Source organism: Uloborus diversus, chromosome 9 (genome assembly GCF_026930045.1).
Source record: "Uloborus diversus isolate 005 chromosome 9, Udiv.v.3.1, whole genome shotgun sequence".
NCBI lineage: Eukaryota > Metazoa > Arthropoda > Arachnida > Araneae > Uloboridae > Uloborus > Uloborus diversus.
The window spans coordinates 8870822-8893135 of record NC_072739.1 but is presented as its reverse complement, the minus strand read 5'-3'; the positions used below and the strand labels follow the sequence as shown (position 1 = coordinate 8893135).

The 22314-nt window shown below is 32.0% G+C and overlaps 1 protein-coding gene across 1 annotated transcript in view; it reads right to left on the bottom strand.

The window, feature by feature from the left end:
- LOC129229739 (uncharacterized) overlaps positions 1–22314 on the bottom strand; it is a 177010-nt gene that overhangs the window by 21321 nt on the left and 133375 nt on the right. Inside the window, exons 3-5 of the mRNA XM_054864107.1 lie at positions 21088–21234; positions 14374–14486; positions 6437–6648 (exon numbers count right to left, since the gene is read on the bottom strand). Of these exons, the coding sequence (XP_054720082.1) occupies positions 6437–6648; positions 14374–14486; positions 21088–21234 (472 nt within the window). The remainder of the gene's footprint in view (positions 1–6436; positions 6649–14373; positions 14487–21087; positions 21235–22314) is intronic.

The following is a 22314-nucleotide window of genomic DNA, read 5'->3' as shown; positions in this document are numbered from 1 at the left end:
CGTGAAAGTATCTCTAATACTCACAGAGATATAAACATTTCTTTCAAAAATGCAAATCTTTCCAAAGATTTTTGGCTCATATCACGCAGAGTTTATTGTCAAACGTCACTAGACTTTCAGTATATTTGACAGCATATTAGAGAAACATTGTAATAAAATTTGAAGTTAAAATATTGAAAATTTAATGAAATATGAACGTTTAAAGCAATTAATTTTTCACTGCTCATGCCAGAAGGATAGCAATTTATAACTTTCACAATCCAAAGCTCAGATATATCGTACTACTCTTTAAAAAAAATCCACCTCAATATCTTTAAAATTAAAAAAGTTATCAGCCATCTAATGAGCTCAATTTCTATAAATCTTGGATAGGCGACGAATGGTAAGGGGCCGTTTGCAAACTGGTAACACTTTCCTGTTATCGCTGCAGAGTGATTCATGATAAAAACGGATTATTTGAGAACAAACCCTTGCGATTTGTCGTCTAGCCAAGAATTATTAAGATTCAGCTCATTAGATCGATGATAACTTTTTACATTTTAAAGATATCAAAGTGGAATTTTTTCATGAGTTGTAGAATATAACGGTGTTTAACTAAGGTTTTGAACTTATTTCTGAAATTTATAGCTCATTCTCAGCTATTTACAATGAAAAATGATCAGAAACCTTTTTCGGTTTCCTCCCCCAATTTGTTGTTTGTTCCCTAAATGAATCTTATATAATTAAAAACTGAGCATATGTATCTATGTATGTACCTATGTATCTATGTATGTACCTATGTATCTACCTATGTATCTATGTACATACCTATGTATCTATGTACGTACCTATGTAGCCATCTATGTATCTGTGTCCAAGTTTCTTCTCCCGAACGACAGTGACCATTGAACCAGGTATCGATGGATTCGTAATCTTCCCGTCTTAATGTTTGGCTATTTAACATAATCCTCTAATAATAATTAGCAGAGATATCAATTAAAAACTATTAGTTATAACACTTAGATTTCGTCATAAAATCCCTATTTTTGAAGGTTTCCCTCCATTCAAATTATTATTCAGTGTTTCATCCCAATTTTCCGCAACAATGTTTTTATTAAAATTTATAGCGTGAAGAAAATCATTGAGATGAAAGATCTGTTGCCATTTTTTTCTCAAATATGAACAAGTAAAATTCTTGTTTTTGTTTTAAAGGCTTTTCCTGTAATCGGAGGATTTCAAATGTTTACTTTTTGGTTATTTCTCCGCAATCTGCCGCAAAATTTTACTGATTTTTTTTTTGTTCAAGCCTGAGTATTAAACTCACATCACTTGACATAACTTTTATTTTCGAGGTGGACCGTGCAAAGCCGGGCGACACAGCTAGTAGTAGACTTAAGATTTGTTGGAAAATGGCGGCTGGAGTATACCTTTTATGTGAAAAAAATTACAGAGCAATTGGGCTTTCATTTCTCGAGAAATCCGTAAAAATGTGAATTTTTGAAAGTGTCCTAATGCTTTTGGTTATATAGTGTAGGATGTTGTATGTTCGAAGCACACATACAAAACGAGCTGACGTGCGCATCACATGACTTCCTTATACTCCAATTTAATGTCATTTTCTCATTATTGGCAGTTTTAATGTGATTCAGTAGTTTACTCATTAAATATCACCAACAGTGGCCAAATTGAAACCCAATTTAAAAAAAAAAAATAAATTTTTTTAAAAAATGACAAACTTTGTCGCCAAGTTGGCGACCAAAAGACGGATGATATATCGCCAAGTGTCCACCAAATTATAACACCACTTGAGTTTACATCGAAATTAACAATGATTTCTCCCCCAAAAAGAGGCAAAAGACCCCTTTAGAAACACCCGAATGCAACCAAATGGGAGGTGCACAACTAGACCTCACTAAGAGTCTATGAACCAAATTTCAACTTTCTAGGACTTAACATTCTTGAGTTATGCAACATACATACGTACATACAGACGTCACGAGAAAACTCGTTGTAATTAACTCGGGGATCGTCAAAATGGATATTTCGGGTGTCTGTACGTTCCTAGTCATATATCCACGTGTGGTCGAGTCGAAAAAAACCCCCCAACATTCATTCGGGGGTGAGTAAAATGGAAATTAAGGTAGATTTTTGAGTGAAAACTTTTTTGCAAATACAATACTTCCTTTTTTGTAAAAGGAAGTAATAAAAACTGCCACTATCAGTACCATTCTACATTGCATGAAGTCACAGCAATGTGAAGAGTAACAGATGTGAGAGCAAATGAATTTTCATGCCCACAGGAATTAGTGAAAGTGAAACACCCAAACAAGAAAGTAAGCCCTCGGAGCACATTTCGAAAGTCATCAGAAAGTACTACAGCAGTGACCACCGCTTACATGAATCATGTTTGTAAAAAAACAATTTTGATTCAATGAAGCAAAAACGCTTCTTTTACATGGAATTCTATGTAGAATTTAAGAGAACTTTATTTAATTTCTAGTCAAACAGGATATCATTAGAAGTGTACTGCTCATCAAAATATACATTTTCTGATTATAATTTTACTATAAAACAATAAGAAAAAACAATTTTAAAATGAAAATCTTTCATTGTGTGCTTTGAAAATGCACCTGTAACATCTGCTTTTAGTTAGGGCAAGTTCAAACCGGGGGTTGACAGAATTTGCTTATAACGAGCCTTGATTTAATGAGAACCAGCATTTAGCAAGGAAATCAGAAAGATTGGGTTGGTACCATGATAAATCTATGGAAGTATTACTTGCTTTAAATGAATGATCCTCACTCAAACAAGCAATACTTCTGTGATTCACAAATCAATTAAAAATCTATTAACTTCCAGATTGGTTATGCTTTCTTTTAAAATTTTCTGAAGTCAATCAAAAGTTGGTGATAAGTTATGAAATCTTGAGCACAAATGATGGCAATACTGTTTTTCAATTTATGAGATAGAAAAGCATTTGAAAATTAATATTTGTGAACACTAATGTTATTTATTACTTCTGCGTTCCTTTCTAAATTCAAAATAGTCACTAAAAAATTCGGCAGAAATGAGTTCTGAGTGAAGCATTTTCTGAATAAGCAGCAGATAAAACATGAGAATAAATTTTGGATTGAAAAACTAATTGTGTTGTCAATGTGTACCTGTGACTATGTTACTTAAGGGGGGAAACCAGCTTAAATGGGTCAAAAAATCCACTTTTTTTAAATTTAATAATATGTTAGTAAAAACTATTCAAGAATATTTTTCCTAAATTCCAGTGAAAAAAACCTGATTAGTTCCAATACTGTGAGCACTTAAGTGACTGTGAAGATTTGAAAACGCTCACAGAAGTTTTTTTTTTTCCAAATGTGTTTTTCTGGAAACAGCTTTTTTCCAACTGGTGGACATTCTAGCTCAGAGTTTTTGACCAATCGTTCTGAAAATTTGTGTGAATATTCTTGATTCAATTAAACACTATATGAACCTAACTCTGAGATGATATTAATAAAAATATCTTTTTTAATACAAGAAATGCAAAAAAAAAAAAAAAAAATGGTAGAAATACATCACATTGTAATCAAGTGCCTCAAAAAGATGCAATTTTAAACTTTTTTGACCAAAATTACGAGGGTCAGTCAGAAAGTTAGTTGCACTGTTCAAGAAAACAAAAATAGGATTGAAATTTTACCATAACTGTATTGTTATCCTTAAGTTTCATTCAAAATCTACTTTTTAACGCAGTCACATCCATTATTTAAGCATTCGTTGAGACGTGGTACAAGTTTTTTGATGTTTTCTGCAAAGAAATCCTATCCAATGTCGATAACTATTGTTGGGTTTCAGCTTTCACTTCGGCATCCAAATGGTATAGTTTCTTTGAAGGTTCTTGTTTTATGGGACCAAAAAACATGGAAGTCAGGATGTGAAAGTTTTAGGTGGCTACGGAGAGTGATCACACACTTCCCACCTAAACTTGGGTCTTCCCTCACGCTCAGCATCGTCAACATCTGTACATCTATTCTCAAACATGTTGCACCATTTCCCCGACAACTTGACGTGATATTGCATTTTTATCATACAATTCATGCTGAAGCCCATAAATTTCAGTACAGTTGCATTTTTTTGCCCACAAAATTGAATCCCTGCACGCATTTTCAATTTGGACCTACTTGCAGCTGTTGAGACATGTTTGCAACTGATTATCAGAAAAACTGAACCATCCTTGGGGAAGCTGCTACGTCACACAATAAAGGTACATGTCTGAAGAGTTGCTACAGAGTTCCATCAAATTTGCCTTAGACGGAACATATTTACAAAGTAGTGCAACTAACTTTCTGAATGACCTACGTAGGTACATATTCTAAGGAAATATGTTGTATGGGAGAGAGAAGAATTGTAATGATCACAAAGATAAAAATTGTGGCTTCCTTGATGCCCACCAGCAACAAGCCCTGATGGCGAGCACCCATAGGCAGTAGAGATTAGATGGGCTCAGCCCGAGCCCGGGCTCTAGAACCGAAAATAGGGATCGGGCTCAAGCAGATATTCAATCGCCAATCTCCATAAAAATTCAAAGCAAATAAACATTTTTCTACTGTGAGAAAATGAAAGGAACATTTAAATCAGTTCAATCAATGTCAAATTTCTCCCACCCCCCCAAAAAAATTAACGCTTATTTATATTGTTTTTTTGCGATTATTATTGCAATATGTCCTTCAGTAATGCATTTGAAGTGGAGCATTTTAAGAAAATTTAGAAACTTATCCCTGTTAATGAAGAACATTTGATGTAACATTTTTCATTAACAGAGAGATCATGTCAGACTGTAGAAAGGCTCGATTTTTGATACAAGAAAGTTTCCTTCGGGCTCGGGCGGCTCGGATTTTGGTCCGAGACAATATCACTTGGGCTCGGATACAAATTTTCGGGCTCGGGCAGGCCTGGGCTCTCAAAAATGAGCCCGAACTCATCTCTAATGGGCAGCAGCTTCTAACTCCACTATTTCTGGTGGAAATGACTGGAAAAAATAACAAGATGTACTTTAAAAGATGAATAAAATATTCTCCAAGTTTAAGCCGATTCTGATTAGTTCCTTCCTGTTAAAAAAATTCATGAAAAACACTAAAATTTTGGCCTGCCAAACTGGTTCCTCCCTTAAAGAACAAGACTGCGAAACTTTTATTAAAATGACATTTAATTAAAATCCTTAAAAAAGGGGGTTACTTTTTGATGACAAAAAGTGTTTTTTGGAATATTTTTTTTTTTGATTGCAAGTTAGTCATTTTTGAATGTTGCACTTAAACTATATTACTGAAGACGAGCCAGGGGTTCCATGAAAAAAGTGGATACTAAAAGAGGGCATAGCTAGATAATGTAGACACACACAAGCACATCATGCATAGATACATTTGCCACTGTTTAGATACCTTTGCTGCAAATATATACTTTGCTCAAAATTTTTAAATTAATAACGGTGGTTATCTTGAAAATATGTAGTTAAATTAATGAAATTAATCTCTTGCTTTCATGAGACATAGTTGAAAACAAAATAATTATTGTATTACTGAAAATTTTACCTACCCACTGAAAATTGTTTAAAATACCTGCAGATAGTTTAGAGTTGTTTGCGCGGATACTTTATATTTTTTATCTTACTACTAGCTGCATTACCCGGCTTTACACGGTCTACCTCGAAAATAAAAGTTTTGTCAAGTGACGCATGTTCAACAATCAGGCTTCAATTAGAGAAAAAATACTACAAAATTTCCCATCAAAATAATCATTCTCAAAGAAGGAAAACGGCAAATCAGAAGTTCCCAAAAAATTAAACGCAACCCTCCATTAATACACCTAAAATCCTAAAAAGGAAAGAAGAAAAATCGCCAAATAATAAAAAGGGAAATTTTTACCTCAAAACGAAAACAAAATTTTATTTCGTCACAGCCGAGAAAAAAATAGTGCTAACCTTTTGAATTGTTTTCACGCTAATTTAAAATGAGATCACGCAAACGATAGATTTCTGTTCCATTAGGCTTAGCATTGATTTTTAACTATTTCCCTGGTGATTTTATAGCCTTTTTTTGCAATTCGAAGGAAATGAGTGAACTCAATGGGTGTTTTTCGCATGCTTCCGAATGGCGCAAAAATCAAACTGATTGGATAATTATTTAAGAATTATTTGAAAGAGCCATTTAATGCCATTTTGGGGTCCTAAAATTAAAATTCGAATGGTTTGGTTCTTTTTTGGCATTTGAAAAACCCCCTTCGTTCCTTCTCGTGGGCTAAAGTACCTCCTTGCCAAATTTGGTCAAGATCCAACGTAAACTGTGGATTTGTATAGGAAACATACATACATATTCTCTATTTTATTTGTATAGGTGAGAGAGGTTTCCACTTATCAAAGAATTCTTTTAAAAAGCTGGTGTTGAACACAACATAAACTGACTAATACACTTACTTCTTCTAATGAAAACAATAGAGGATAAATCTCTCTCGTCATCTTAGCTGGCGGTCTCTTTGAATAAATGTACCTTTGTCGTTCACTGAATGTTTTCTGCATAAGTTTCTTTGCAGCTATATTTTTTGTATTCCAGCAGCTCATCTTTTTCATCTTTATAATCAAATCGTCTTCGCTAATTGAGTCATTAAGACTTTCCAGCCTAATGGGATCTGAAAATAAAATTTTTTGATTTCATTAATTTTTAAACATTAATTGCTAACTTTCATTAAAATGGGTTTTTTTGAGTATAGATGATAATAACTCCAAATATTTCGATACTATCTAAAAAAATGTACAGACGAAAATTTAAAAAAGAAAACCGACTCAGTCGCAAATGTGGATCTGAAATCCTAGGTTGGAAAATTAAAATCCTTTGAAAAGCCTTACATACGATTAAAAATCAATTACAAGTATTGTTCGTTTTTCACAAGCGGGCACTTGACTCTTCGTTTGTAATGTGTTAACTGATGATTCTATTTTGCTGTTTTCGAAAGAAGGTATATTCGGATCACGGCATTTTGTTGTAAAAGCAGCAGTTTTAAAACATAAGAATAACTAAAATGCCAACAGACAAGTGAAGCAAATGATGTAAAGGACACAGATTTTTTTCACATTAAAATGCACAGCCAAGTTGAAGTTGTCAGGGGTCGAAGTGGTCCTATATATCCTATATTTTCAAAAAAAGCATCAAAATCGTCCTATGTTTCCTATATTTTTGGAAAATGTCCTATATTTCCTATATTCCTGTTTTTTTATCCAATTTATTTCTTTAAAGCAACAGTAAATAAACGATCTGACTTCGGATTTTTTGTCGAAAGTACGTGAGCAAACGAATTTCAAATTAAAAAACGCAACTGACTAAATCTTGCAACAAGCATCTTCTCTCATTGGCTACAGCAATATGATGTCACTGTAGTGGGTGGAGTTTCGAGAACGAAGTCTGAAGTCGGTTTTAGAATTTTGTGTTTGGCAACAGCCGTTTGTTTTGTTTTCCAGCGTGTTTTTGTTTTCGCTGGTATATTTTTGTGTTCTGTGCATTTTCCGATCGAAATGTTCTAATGTTCTTTTTGTAATCTTTTCTTTTTGTGGAATTTTATAGCGGAAAATATCTGTATATTTGTGCTACAAAGCATTGGTTATTTCCGGTTAGTTCTCAACACAAAGACGGTTTTTTTTTATTAATCTGAACTATATTTGTGACACTTCTATCCCTGCAAAACTTGTGAGTTGCTGCATTAATTATCAATAGATTTCACTTTGTTTAAATTTTTTTTTGTCTATAAAGTACACTGTTTTTTCAAAAATTATTCTTTCAACTACAGGGAAGTCGTTTCAGGTGTAAGTTATAATTTTGTTTGAGGGTTTTTTTTTTTTTTTTTTAAACAAAATCATTGATACGAATAACTAAATAACATATATATATATATATATATATATATATATATATATATATATATATGTTAAGATATATATATATATATATATATATATATATGAAATATATATATATATATGAAAAAATATTATATATATATATATATATATATATATGAAAAAAGAAATAATACATATATATATATATATATATATATACATATATATATATATATATATGTATTATTTCTTTTTTCATAGCGAATCTATTCATATAATGTGTCCTATATTTGTCCTATATTTCTTGTGGAAATTGTCCTATATGCGACAAGTCGATCACTTCTACCCCTGAGTTGTCTGGTTGGCTCATTTAGAAGCGAGTGGATATGTTACCGATCACCCCCGCGTAAAATGGAACTCTGCATTCGAAGAGGTGTGGCAAAGTGCCTTCTCATGAAAACGGATAATACAGTAAAACCTCATTAAGTAGTCAACCGGATAAGTGGCCACTCCGTTTAAGTGGTCCTTTTCCTTTGGTCCCGATAAAGTCTTATTCAAAGTAATGTAAAATGCTCCTCCTTAATTGGTCGCCAAAGTTAGTTTTACCCGGGTTAACTAGTCACTGAAAATTTGTTTTCTAAAATTCTCTTTTCTTATTGGATTTTAAAAAATAGCGTCAGACTTAGTTGAAATGCTATATGATAGTCATTTTTCTTTGAAATCTCAATCCTCGCTTCTGATAATTCAAAGCATACTTCTTGCTGTGACTCCGACTAGTGTTGAGAATATGAATCAAACTCGTCCACCCAGTAAGACAGACAAAATCTAACACCCAGAGAAAGTTTTTCAGATTTAACATCCGTTCAAGGCACAAAAAATACAGAGTTTAAAGCTTGAAGTATGTTGGAAGAGAGATAGTTTTAATAACCAACAACTTTATCAGTCAACATTGACGGTTTGCTTTAATGTATCATAAGTGCATAAAAATAAACTGTTATGAATTTTATGCAGCATAAAAGTAAATAAAACATGGAAACTATAACATGTTTCTTTCCCTGTTTTATTCTTTTTTAAGTTCACATTTATTTATAGAAATTGATTTTATAAGCTATTGTTTTTCTCACTGAATTCTACCGCTTCATTTCAGTAATTTATATACAATTTATACAGTGGACGCTCGATATAACGACCATCTCCGTCCCAGAGAAAAAAAGTCTTTATAACGAGTGGTCGTTATAAGAGGTATAAATTTAAAAAATGTACACCGTCATCATGCATGCCCAAGTAAATGCCCAAATATTTTTTATCATAGGAATTTTTAGAAAAGTAGTGTGCAAAATATTATGACAGAATATTAAACAAGTTTTAAAGTAGAAAATATAGGGAGGAAAATGTTACACACTTTCAGATCTACTACTACTACTACTACCACAACAATTTCTTAAGATAAAACCAGAAACAGAGGTCTGCCTTTTTAGCAGACATGATTTTTGCAAAACATTATTTTCTGTTTCAGATGTAGGTGATAAATTGTGTTTCTCTTGCTTTTCAAAGAAACATTTAAAAGTGCCTCAAGAACCACAAATCTTTAAAACCACTCAATTCAAACACCAAACTATCAATACATCTGTCAACTCCCTTTTCTTAGGAATCTGGAAATTTCTCGATTTTTCCTCCCATTATTTTTTCTGTGCTAGTTGTGGTGAACGGTAATCCCCCCCCCCACCCCTCTTAAAGTTGGATTTGACATTGAAAACTTCAGGCAGATGTCCGTAAACAATAATCAATGTCATTTTAAGCTACAAATTTGTTTTATTGGAAAGAACACAAGAAATAGCGTTCGCTGATTCGGTCGCTGTATTGGAGTAGACGATAGAAAACGGTCGTTATAACGAAAGCAAATTAACATAGAGTTTATAGGAACAAAGTTGGGACTTCTACCACTGGTCGTTATAATGGGACGGTCTTTATAATGTGTGGTCGTTATATTGAGCGTCGACTGTATACAGTTACAAGTATTTCAGTAATTTATATAGTTTTTTTTTTTAATCTTCCACAATTTCCCACTCCACATAAGTAGTTACTACGCATAAGTAGTCAAAAAGTTTTAGCCCCTCGAGTGACGTTTTAATGAGGTCAGTTACAAGTATTTTATTCGTTAACAAATAGAAACTGGCAACAGATAAAAGTTTTAAATCATTATGCTTTCTTTCCTTGTCAGCTAACGATGAATTCGGTTACCAATGGCATGAATACCAGCCTATTTAAAATCTGCTTTAAAAGAACATTGTAATTCAAATTTTACACAACATTGAAGTTCCAAACACATTCTATCAGACACAGACAGAAATTACTCTTTATTTTGGTACTAAATTTTTAAACATGTTTTTAGTGCAAAAATCATGAAAAATCTTTTAGAGGTTTTAATAAATATCTCCGTTAATTAATGTCATCCGGAGAAGCAACCTAGCTAAGAACACTTGATAGCTTTGAACTAGATCAACTCTCCTTTTGAACAAAAAAAATAATTCCAAATCGGTCTATTCGTGTAGGCGATAGAGTGCCAGATGTGTCAAACTTACAAACTTATAACCCATCTTCCTTTGTGTGTCGGGGATTAAAAAAATAGTAGCCATTTTTTAAAATTACTATCATTAACTACCAGGGTTTGCAGATATATATCAGTCGATATGTATCATGATATATATCATGATATATAATTTGAAAATATCACGATTTTTTGATATTTTCGATATTTATTTTTTCAACTGTTGTATTTAATACAAAAAGTATTTTAATCATAGTAATATTGCTCATTTATAATTAAAAAAATAACCAAAAATTTATGTACTATATTTTTATGATGTATTATACATGATTAATTTAACAAAGTAATTTTATATTCCTTTTTTACTTGTATTTTATATTCATAAAATTATTAGTAATGTATAGAGATGTAAAATTTCTGGAAATTTTGAAATGGTGGAAAAAAACCGGTTTTTTTCGGGAAAAATTGGAAAATTTGATTTTTTTATGAATAAAATTAGGGTTTTTTAATAGCACTGTGTTTCTTGGAACATATAAAGGGTTAAGCATTAAGAAATATATGCTATCCATACATCTGCTTGACAGAAATACACTTAAAGGTAAGATTAATTAGAACAAAAAAAAATTTTGTTTTATAACTGAGAACTTTCATGATCAAACAACAGAAATAAGTAGTCAAGTTGTCATTCAACCAATAATATTGGGTAATGTGTGTCTAACCATAACAATTACATTTCCTATTTTAGATTGCTTTTGAAACTTGAAGTATTAATTGAAATTTTCAACTTTCAAACGCGATTGATTTTTTTTTTTTTGAAAGAAGAATAATACAATGTAACTTTACTGTCTGAAAATGAAAGCTATTGAGTTTTTATTTTTTCCAATACATAATGATATATATCGACTGATATATCCTCGCCTCAGAGCAACAGTAAGATAGCTAATCAAAGAAATAATACTAAGATATCTTATTGTTGCTCTGAGGCAACAATATATCGGCAAACCCTGATCTAGTCACAACCACATGAACTAATCAACTACTAACAAGCTAATACAGTGAAACTTCTCTGGAGCGATCACTCTCCGTTCTTCAAAAAAGTGGTCATTCATGGAGGTTCTTCGCTCCAAGAGATGGGTTTTGTGAATGCAAAAAAAAAAAAAAAACAACATCAACAGAAATGGTGTATGTTCTGTTTACATTACATAAAGAATATTAAGAATATAATTAAGTAGAGAAACTAAAATGTTTCTTTTCTCAAATATATTGCTTACATCTAAAATTTAACAACTTTATATCTGATACAAGAATTACTTCAATGTAAAACAGAAATAGAAGTTTAAATAAATAGCACATAATAAGTCGCCATTAAAATTACCAATACTCAATCAAAAAATTATAACAATTACATGAACAGTCGGGCATGCAAAGGTAAAAGATTCGCGCCCAATCAGAACTTTTACATGCCCCGGGCATGTCGGGCAATATAATTTTCGAGCTGTGCTATTTAGGTACTGATTTGCTTGAAAGACGAGACACGATTTGTCTGCTTCAGACGTCTTCTTTCCTGAAACAACTTTTGTTTCTAGTTCGGATTTTAGCCACAAAAATTAATTATTTTATGTCTCTACCATTGGTGTGATTTGAGTACAACTTGAGCTTCATGTATTCATCACCTATTCAAATGAACTAAAAATAAGATTCTGATCATTAAAATGACCTAGGATTAGGAATGCCCATGTTCTATTCGTAAGCAAGATCTGAAATTCGAGAACAACCTTTTGAAAAACTGCTTGTCCTCATCCTCTAACAATGACAGACGCGCGCCTGACTTGCAGCGAGATTTGCAAGTGTCATCATACTTATCAAAGGTGCAAAAAATTGCCCTCCTTTTTGTAACATTTTTGAGGCTCTAAACAGAGGGGTATGAAAAGAATCCAATTATAACACCTAGATCAATAGTTTTACCTCCTTACTCTGGTTTATTTCTACTTTCGTAAGCGAGAAAACACACATGTGTGCCCACTGGCCAGACAAAAATGCTTTATTGCTTTCTTTCCAGTATCTCGCATCCGGTTTTGTCTCACAGAAAATTCCTTCTTTTGTTGGTGCTGAATTTTACAATTTGATGGTCATTAGGAGAGGTTTCGATGGTCTCTCCCAGAGGGCCATTCCACCGTGACGTGCGGGACAATCCGACTAGATCATTTTAACAACATTTTGTTATATATCTTAACATTTTAATTCAACAGGAGTAAGCACATTTTGTAATCTTTACATTTGATAAAAAGATACTCCTGACACAGTATTATTTTTAACAAATAAGTTTGTTACTGAACTTATTTGTATGTGTCATGTGCGAGACATCCAAAGTCAACCTCTTGTGGTTTGCTGTTGCATTACTTATAGGGTTTCCAATCCCGTGCCGATTTCAGTCTCGCAGGATTCCGGGATTGTAAGCAGTCAATCCCGTGGGATTGATTTTTTTCTCCAGAAAGTTAGATTTTAATGTCCGTTAGAAAAAGTTTTGCTTTTTAAGAAGAAATACTGTTATCGCTTGTATAGGATGGGAAAGATTTTTGCGCAAAAATAACGTGCTTCATGAAAACACGTGATTTGGCTCCATTGCATTTGGTTTTACAAGGATGAAATAATTGTGGACATTTAACAAAAGATCCCCAATAAACTTTATCACTTTTCTAATGGAGGTCATGGTTCATTTTTGTTCAACAATAGCAAATTTTTTCTGACACAAACAATGCCTATTTGATTTGCGTATCTCGCTATATCCAACATAACTTGCACACCTTGTTGCTTAATTAACGTTGGTCATTGATAAGTGCATTTGATTCCCTACAGCTGGGGGGGGGGGGAATGATTGGTATCATCAAGTTTTAGCCTCAGTAAAAGTGCTGGAGAATATAAATGTCTGGCTTTTCACTGCTTTCTTCTTTGGAGAAAAAATATTGTGCACTTTTAGTACGTAAAGATTTTGAGTGCATTCCTTAAGTTTGCAAAAGAATTCCAATACAGCATTTTAACAATTCTAATGAGTTTTGCAATCTGCAATACACTTTCTTAATTTTTTGATGTGTTTCTAAAGCACTTTTCTGGGATTAAAATTTTAGTGATGGTTTTCGAAAACGTTTGTAATTTTTACGCATGTTCCCCCTATCTGATCGAACGAAAACCGAAACCTCGAACAAGAATACCAACTCATTCCACAAGAAATATACTCCATTCTTACTGTGTTCGTAAATACTGAATTAAACCGTTCAACATATGAGATAAAGTTTTTCTTGTTCTTCTTGCAGATGTACGAGGAGAGTGATTCAAAGTTCTGATGATACTTGTGAAAAAATTTGTTTTATGAGGGGCAAAATTTGAAAAAAGCTTGCATGGAAAATCTTTGCGGGATCAGAAATCTTGCGGGATTTTGCTCTTAATCCTGCGAGATCAATCCCACTAAATATCATGTGGGATCCGGGGGGATTCGGGATTGGGACTGGAACCCTAATTACTTAAGTTTTGCTCTATTGATAGAACAAAGACAAAACAAACTGTAGGTTTTGAATGCAGAGGTTCCAATGTAAAGGAAACATATCCCAGTTGTTAAGAAATAATAATTTAAATTGTTGAAAAAAAAAATATGTGTATGGCCATTCCTCTGAAAATGGCCATTTTGTCCTGCACATGACAATTACTATATTTCATAAAAAAAGAAATAATTTAAAAGGTAATGAGAAGACTTTTTGTTTAAGAAGACACACACGTTTGTGATTTCTTAAGCAACAAATTTTTTGTTCATTACTATTTCAATATATCATTTTTAACAAAATGTACGAAAGGTCACATTCCAAAACCGGTGCTTTAGAAAATTGGTTGTTAATGGAGGTGCTCGCTGTACAGGGGTCAAAACACCCTGATCAAGAACTCTTAAAATAATTTCATGAAATCAAACTGAGAATGAATATACCTGTTTGAGCACTTGAATCTTTGACATCACGAAGACAAACTTGTAGTTTTTTATGAAGCATTGGAACCTCTTCCCGCGGTGTTTTCTCCTTTCTTTTCCTCTTTCGCGATTTACTAAAATTGAGACAAATCTGCATTAATTTTGACAGCATATCACAACACAAAATGCAGGGTACCTGCTACATTTTGTGTTTTCAAATCCATGACATTCCATGACTTCTGCTTGTAACTTTCTATGACTCACAGGATGCAATTTTTCCTAAAAAAAACATACTTTTCACAAGAATATCTGTGTTTTGTAAAAATTAAATTGTAACTATCTCATCAATGCTTCGCACATGTTTCTAAAAATTCAAATTAAACAGAAATGTAATGAGCTGAGCTATTAATGTAATTAAGAAAAATGTAATACAACAATGACTAGTGATATGCATGATATAATTGTTTTAATTTAATATTTTGCTACCAAGAACATACATTTCTAAATCCTAAGTTTGATTTTTTTTTTTTTTTTTTTTTGTTTCTGACAAATCTTTTGGGACACCCTAAGTAATAAGGCTATAAAATATAAAAAAGAAAAATTTACTGACATTTATTTAAAATACGAGCAATAGTAACAAGAAAAGCAGTAGCGGAAGCAAACTTTTTTCAAACATCATGACCGCACACTAACTTTTGACAAAAAATGAGATTGCAAAATCGAAAAATTTTGTACTATTAGATGAGCATCACACATTTCAAACTGTGAATATGTTCATTATATTTCATTTTCTGCCTTTTAAAAACTTTAAAAAAAATAATGTGAATGGAAAAAAAAAGTTTGTATTTATTTTAATCAGTTTTTCACTGAATTAGTAGCTGTTTTCTTACAATTGATTGAAAAATAATTGTTTGTGCCTTTATTTTGGCTAAAATAGTCGCCATAGTCAATTTTGCTTCAAAATAGCTCTGGTTGCTTTTTTAGTTCCTAGTGGGGCATTCCAAGGTATTTTGGACATTATGTAGAGTCTGTAACGTGACCTTTATTTGCCATAACTTTTTAATTTACCGTTTGATTTGCAAATTATTTTAATTTGAGCTGGTGTGTTGGTAGGAAAAGATCAAAATAAAATAATATGCTAATCAAACAGTAAACTAAAAAGTTGTGGCAAAAAAGGTCACATTACGGACTCTACATAAATGTCAAAAATACCTTGGAATGCCCCTTGTGCCAACCCTGTTGTAACTAACTGCAAACCTATTGAAAGAATGATAAAATGCTACTCTGTTAATGAAAGATATACGTGTGAAAGCGCTTTATTAAGGAATCACTTGAAAAGTTAGAAATTACATAGCTAAAAAATATTTTTTTTTTGTAACCGTTCACTACAAAAGATCTATCACAAAAAAAAATATTGCGAATCCTAATAGTAATGGCCAGGGGTCGACAAATCTCGAGCAACTAAAAAAAAAAAACAAAGGAATAACTCTTCCAGATTTTTAATCACTTTAAGTGGCACAGTTATTGAAAAGAAAAAAGTAAAGTAATGGCTAAAAGACCTTTGAGACCTCTGGTAGTAATTCTTTCAGGAGAAAAATGAGCTGCATCTCACTCCAGGGGGGGCTCTAGCAGATTTGCCGCCCGGACAAAAATATAAAGTGGCGCCCCTCCCTAGGATGAAAATATTGAAAAAGGTAAATATGTTGATAAACGCAAGTTAATGATAAATCTTGCGAATGAAAAGCGCAACAGAAAAAAAATCAAGAATTTTATTAAAACTATAAATTAATCTACACAAAAAAAAAAAAAAAAAAGAAACATGTGCACACACTCAAAATTAATAGTGTTTTAAGACAGAGAAGGAGTTACAATATATCTTGAGAAAAAAAGACATTGGAAATGCTATGCATTACTGATAATGCATAGCACCATGCAGCGAAAAAACAATACTGATTGACAAAAGCAAGATTTAAACAATATCAATCCATCTCAAAAAGGTTAAAATAATATTTAAAAAGAAAGCACATAAATAAATAGTGTACATTAGGGCTGGGCAATATACTAATATACTGCAATATACCAATACAGTAGACTCTACTGTATATGTTCGTGATCAAGTCATAGAAAAAATAAAGAAAAGTTCTTTTGTGTCCTTGCAATTTGATGAATCAACGGATATTGCGGGTTGTGCGCAGTTTGTAGCTTTTGTGCGTTTTGAATCCAATGAAAAATTAATTGAAGAAATACTATTTTGCAAGACACTTCCCACAAATACTACAGGTCAATGCTTGCATGACATATTCATTGAAGCTACGCAAGATATGAATATCGATTGGGCACAAAAATGCATTGCTATTTGTAGTGACGGAGCAAAAGCCATGACTGGTGCGAAGAGTGGATTTATTGCTAGACTGAAAGAACAGATGCCAAACGCTTGTTGGATGCACTGCTTTCTCCATCGCCAAGCTCTTGCAGCCAAAACCTTGCCACAAGAATACAGTCAAGTTCTACATATTATTATTAGTATTGTAAATTCTATTAAAGGAAAAGCGTTGCAGACTCGATTGTTTCGACTCATTTGTGATGATATGGGGGCTCTCCACCGAAATTTGCTTTACCATACAGAGGTTAGGTGGTTATCGAAAGGCAAAGTACTGACCAGAGTTATGGAACTTCGCGCTGAACTATTAGTATATTTACAGCAAGCCAAGTCACATTACTCTGAATTCATTTCTGACCCGGAATTCCTTTTGAAACTGGCTTTTCTTTCGGACTTATTTGAGCATTTAAATAATTTGAATAAAAGTCTTCAAGGGCGGGATGAAAATGTCATTACAGCAAAAGACAAACTCCATGCCTTTATCAAAAAAATTGAATTCTGGTCATCATCTATAAATCAAAACAACTTTGATTCATTTTCGTCGACACAGTCTTTCATTGAAGAAGTCGGAAGCGAGATAAACATCAATTCATATATATCTGGTATGAAAATGGTGTTAGATAATTTGAAGAAAGAATTATGTCATTACTTCTCAGTGCAAGAGATATCGGATAGCACTGGGCAAAGATGGATCTTAAATCCGTTTTTAAATGCAGCTATAAATGAGGCGAATTTAGCAACTGAGCTCAAAGAGAATCTGCTAGAATTATCTGCCGATGGGATGTTACAATTGGAATTCAAGTCTGAAAATTTGGATACCTTTTGGTTAAAAAGAAAAACAGAATACCCAGAATTAACAAACGAGGCTTTGAAGTGTTTGATTCCATTTGCTACCTCGTACTTGTGCGAGTTGACATTTTCATCAATGGCCCAAATAAAAAGTAAACTAAGGAATCGCTTAAATTTGGAAAACGATTTAATACTTAATGTTGCAAAAACGGATCCACGATGGGAGAAATTGATTGAACAAAATCAAGCGCAACCTTCACATTAAAATGAACGAGTACTCGAAGATTTTATTTTTTGGTAATGTGTGATATGTGTAGTATGTTAATGTGTAATGTGTATAAATAACATAACGAGTATCATTTTGTAAACTTTTTTCTTAATATATCTACCTTTTTAAAATTTATTGATTTTTTACTGAGTTCTCGCGACTTTTTTCTTAATATATCTACCTTTTTAAAATTTATTGATTTTTTACTGAGTTCTCGCGACCCCCCTACAAAGGCTTCGCGACCCCCTGGGGGGTCGCGACCCACAGGTTGAAAAACACTGCAGTAGAGAACCAATTATCCGGGAAGTTTGGGACCATAGCTATCCCGGATATCTGAATTTCCCGGTATTCCGGATTGCTAAAAAGAGCTTTTGGCCGATTGTTTATAATACTTAAATTACTATAATAAATAGTAACACGTATTAAAATAAGAAGAAAACAGTTCAGATATGCTTATCAATATCGAAACATTAAAAACTACTGAGAGAATATTTTAAACACCAAAAACCTTAAGTTATTTAATAAGACCTGAGACCCTCACACTCATTTTGAAAAGGAAAGAAAAACACCAATTTTCGATGTTTTTAAATAAAAGAGAATGAAGGGAAGGGCACGAAACAAGTTTTTGAACGTAAATGAGCGATTCTTCTACTATAGTGTATGAGGAGACTTTGTTTTCATGAACGCGTTTTTTTTTTTTTGCCCTTTTTTTGTAAAGGTTTGGCGTTAGCGATTATTGATAACTATTGCTTTTACATTAAGTTAATACCAATTGAAATTTAATTTATGAGTTCCTGCAGCCTTATTACAGTCTTGTGTTTAACGATTTATAGTTTCCACCCTCAACTATCCGGAAAATTCGAGAATCGCGGCGTTTCACGCTGTTTTGCGACGTCACTTCTGCTCTAAACGGTTTTAATTAAAGGCCATTCAATAAAATATTGCATTATAATGTGACAATATTCATTTCTTTATTTTTTCAGTTGGAATAAAACACAAAAATTTCAGACTTACGTGTGTACTTTTTAGTTCAAGAAAATATTCCGGAAATTTTCCCCCTGCGTTAATGACAACCCTTTGAAGCTCATTTTTGTAAACATTTTCCCGAGTTATAGATGAGTAATATGGTATTTATTAAGAAACCGCTCATTTTCTTTTAGGTATTTCAAAAAAATGCTTAGTTTTTCAAAAATTGCCAAAAATGCGTATTTTTAAAAAATGGCGGGAAAATCGGCAAAAGGTTGCCGGTTTTCTGGTTTCCCGGTTTTTTGGTTCCCGGATAAAAGGTTCTGCACTGTATATATTTACTAGTTACTACTGCAGTAACAATATTTTTATTTCAATCCGCCTGATATCTTGTTGGACTGGACTTACAAACTAATTGAAATAATGGCTTAATACATACTCATTGATAGTTGTGTGCGTAATGAGTGTTTCTTACCATGCAACTCTTCTAGATTTCCCAGAAGTTTTGTGGATTTTCATGCCTATTTCCCTTTTTTTGATTTCCAGCAAAATCTTAGTTTTTCCATGTTTTGTAGAAAATTAAAAAAAATTATCTAGCTAATTTTGGCGCTATGAGCTATGTGGAATGTGTTTAAAGCCAGGGCTGTTATAAGAGAATACACTTGTGCATAAGAAATATAGAAAAACCTTTATTTTTTTTCCTTTCAGTCGAGCATGCCTGCAACTTCATCGCAATCCAATTTCAACGAGTGTTGGATTAACAGGGTGGCGACAGGAATGGCGAAAAAAAGTTCCCTGACTTTTCCCTGATTAAGTTCAATGAATTTCCCTGATTTACGTTACCATGGATAATGGTTTTCTTCCTTTACCCTACCTGAAAACCATTGCATATTAAATAAAATGCAGTGTTTAAAACATTTTAAGCTGTTAATTAAAAAAATATATTTTGAAAATAAGCTTCTTTTTTTCTTTAGTAAAAATAGCATATTAAATTATCTACGGAGAAATAATATAGGAAATCTAAACCAATTACTTTACTACCAGTAACCTGTTAACATAAGAATTCTAAGAAATTATAAAAACCACTTTTAAAGACATATGTAATCATGATAAAACTGAAAAAGTTTATTTGGAAATAATTTTGAACTGAATTTTCAAGCAGCATAATTGTTGCTGCGAGAATAACAAGTAATTGTGAAAGTGTAGAAGTAATGCATTACTTAGTATTATTTTACTAACGTAAATAATTTACATATTTATATAAAATAAATTGGAACCTTTAAACAACAAGTCATATTGAGCTATTCTCTAATCAAGTTTAATGAAGGAATACAGCATTTTAACTATTAAAAAATAGTAAAAATATTTACTTATGGACACAATTCAATTTCAAATGATCTTGTTATTAGTCAAAAAATCTTTTGTAACAAACAACATTGAAATGTAAAAAAAAAAAAAAAACAATAATTAATTTCAAAATTTATAGCATATATAATTTGGTTTTAAAATAAAAGAATTTTAAAGTCGAAAAAAAAAAAACCCTTAGTATAATCTAAAGCGACAGCGAATAATAAGATGGCAAAAAACAAAGTTGATTTTCATTTAACATTCAATTTTAGCAACTAAATTGAAAACGCCAAGAAAAATACCTTTTAAGTTCTTAGCAGCATCAATTTAAAAAAAAAAAAAAGATTTTTTCTTGAAATCGTGATTACAGTACGCTAGCTACTTCAAGAGAATGAATAAAGGCAACGGAGCAAAGTCTTTAATGGCAGCTTCCTCTTTGCTTGTAGGGTTGTTTATTTTAAGTAGCATGGAACGCCTGGCAGAAAAAATCAAACTACCTAAAATAAACAACTTTACTGACAAAGAAGCTTAGAAAGTTCATCCTGTTTGTTAATAACTTAAGATTCAATACTTTGATCTTAAAGGGAAAAAAAATGCACAAACATGTGTCAGTGTATAATCACACCTCACTAATTTCACTTTTTTTGAACAAATAATTGGCGGAAAATGCATAGGAAAAAAAGGTATTTAATTTTGCAAAGCAAAAAAAAAAAAAAAAAAATTTCTTTATTTGATCAATTTTTAATGAATTTTTATTATTTTCCGAAATTCCCTGACATTTCCCTGATCAATAAAGTTCCCTGACTTTTCCCCTGATCTCCCTGATCTGTCGCCACCCTGATTAAATCCTAAAGCCACTCCCGCTGAGTAGATGAATAATTAACAAAGAACCTACACTAAGTTACAAGCTATTAAAAATATCATAAAAGTCTCAAATTCTAACGTTGTTTACTTTCTGTTCAAGAAAAAAAAAATTCATTCTTACTGTAATATTTTTCGATTTCGAATCATGCCTATAACATCCATTCTTTCTTTGCCATTCAGCGTTTTATTGTCTAAAAGCTTCTTAATCATAAGTTCATGATATGTAGCGTTATTAGAAGGTTCACCTATTTCATAGTCTTCATGGAACCTAAAGAAACACACATTCATTAAAAACTTTACTTAAATTAAATTACAGTGCAAGAATTTAATTAATCTGAACTGCATTGTGAAATAAACGAACGATACGTTTATACGAATATACCAAAATGTATCAAATTTTCAAAACATATTTATAAACAAACAGATTATTAAAAATTAAAAAAAAAAAAACAGAAGAGTGAGGGGGAGGAGATGCTTGTATAAAGATGTGAGGTAATTTTTTACTTTGGTAAAAAAAGAAACAAAAAATCTTTTTTTTTTGGAATCAATTCGCTGATGTAAAAAGTTTTGGGGTGCAAAAAAAAAAAAAAAAAAAAAACATTTCTTTAACAGAAAGATTTGAAAGAAAAATAAAGTTTAAAAAATTGCATGAACTTAAAGATTTACTTCGAAGAAAAGCTTTTATACCTCAACATGTTATGAATGTAATTTAGAAACCATTACAGCGATAATTTACTTACACATACACAACCAAACTTATCGACCCTGTTTAAATTTTTTCATCTTACATCAATATCTGAAATTTTACTTTCAATACTTGAATTAATAGGTCATTATACAGACGAATAAAATTTTTAAAAACAAAAATGAATAAATAAATATATAAAAATTTCTTAAGCTTTAAAAATCTTTTTCAGTACTTAGACCTTTGAGGATTTTAAATATCCTTAACAAAGAAGATAAAAGTGTTTCAAAATTTTAATTAACAACTACTGAAGAAATTATTTATCAACATTTATATAAAAAGAGAAGTCACTGATTCTTTTCAGGCAATTGACTCATTTTCAGGAGTAACATTTCATTGGTTGAACAGAAAAATTAAAAAAAAAAAAAAAAAAAAGATGTGGACTTAATATAACTTTTGTATGCCGATTTACACATTACTTGCCATGACCACATATTTGCATTATATTTAACTTCACTCAAGGTTGAATTGTCACTTCTGATTAGTTTGAATTTCATCGGTTTTTCAATTCAAAATGTAAACCTCTAACTAATTTATTCCAAATCCAAATTTCTGATGAATTCGAAATCATGCTCAATTAATTCTCTCGCCCAGTTTTTGTGC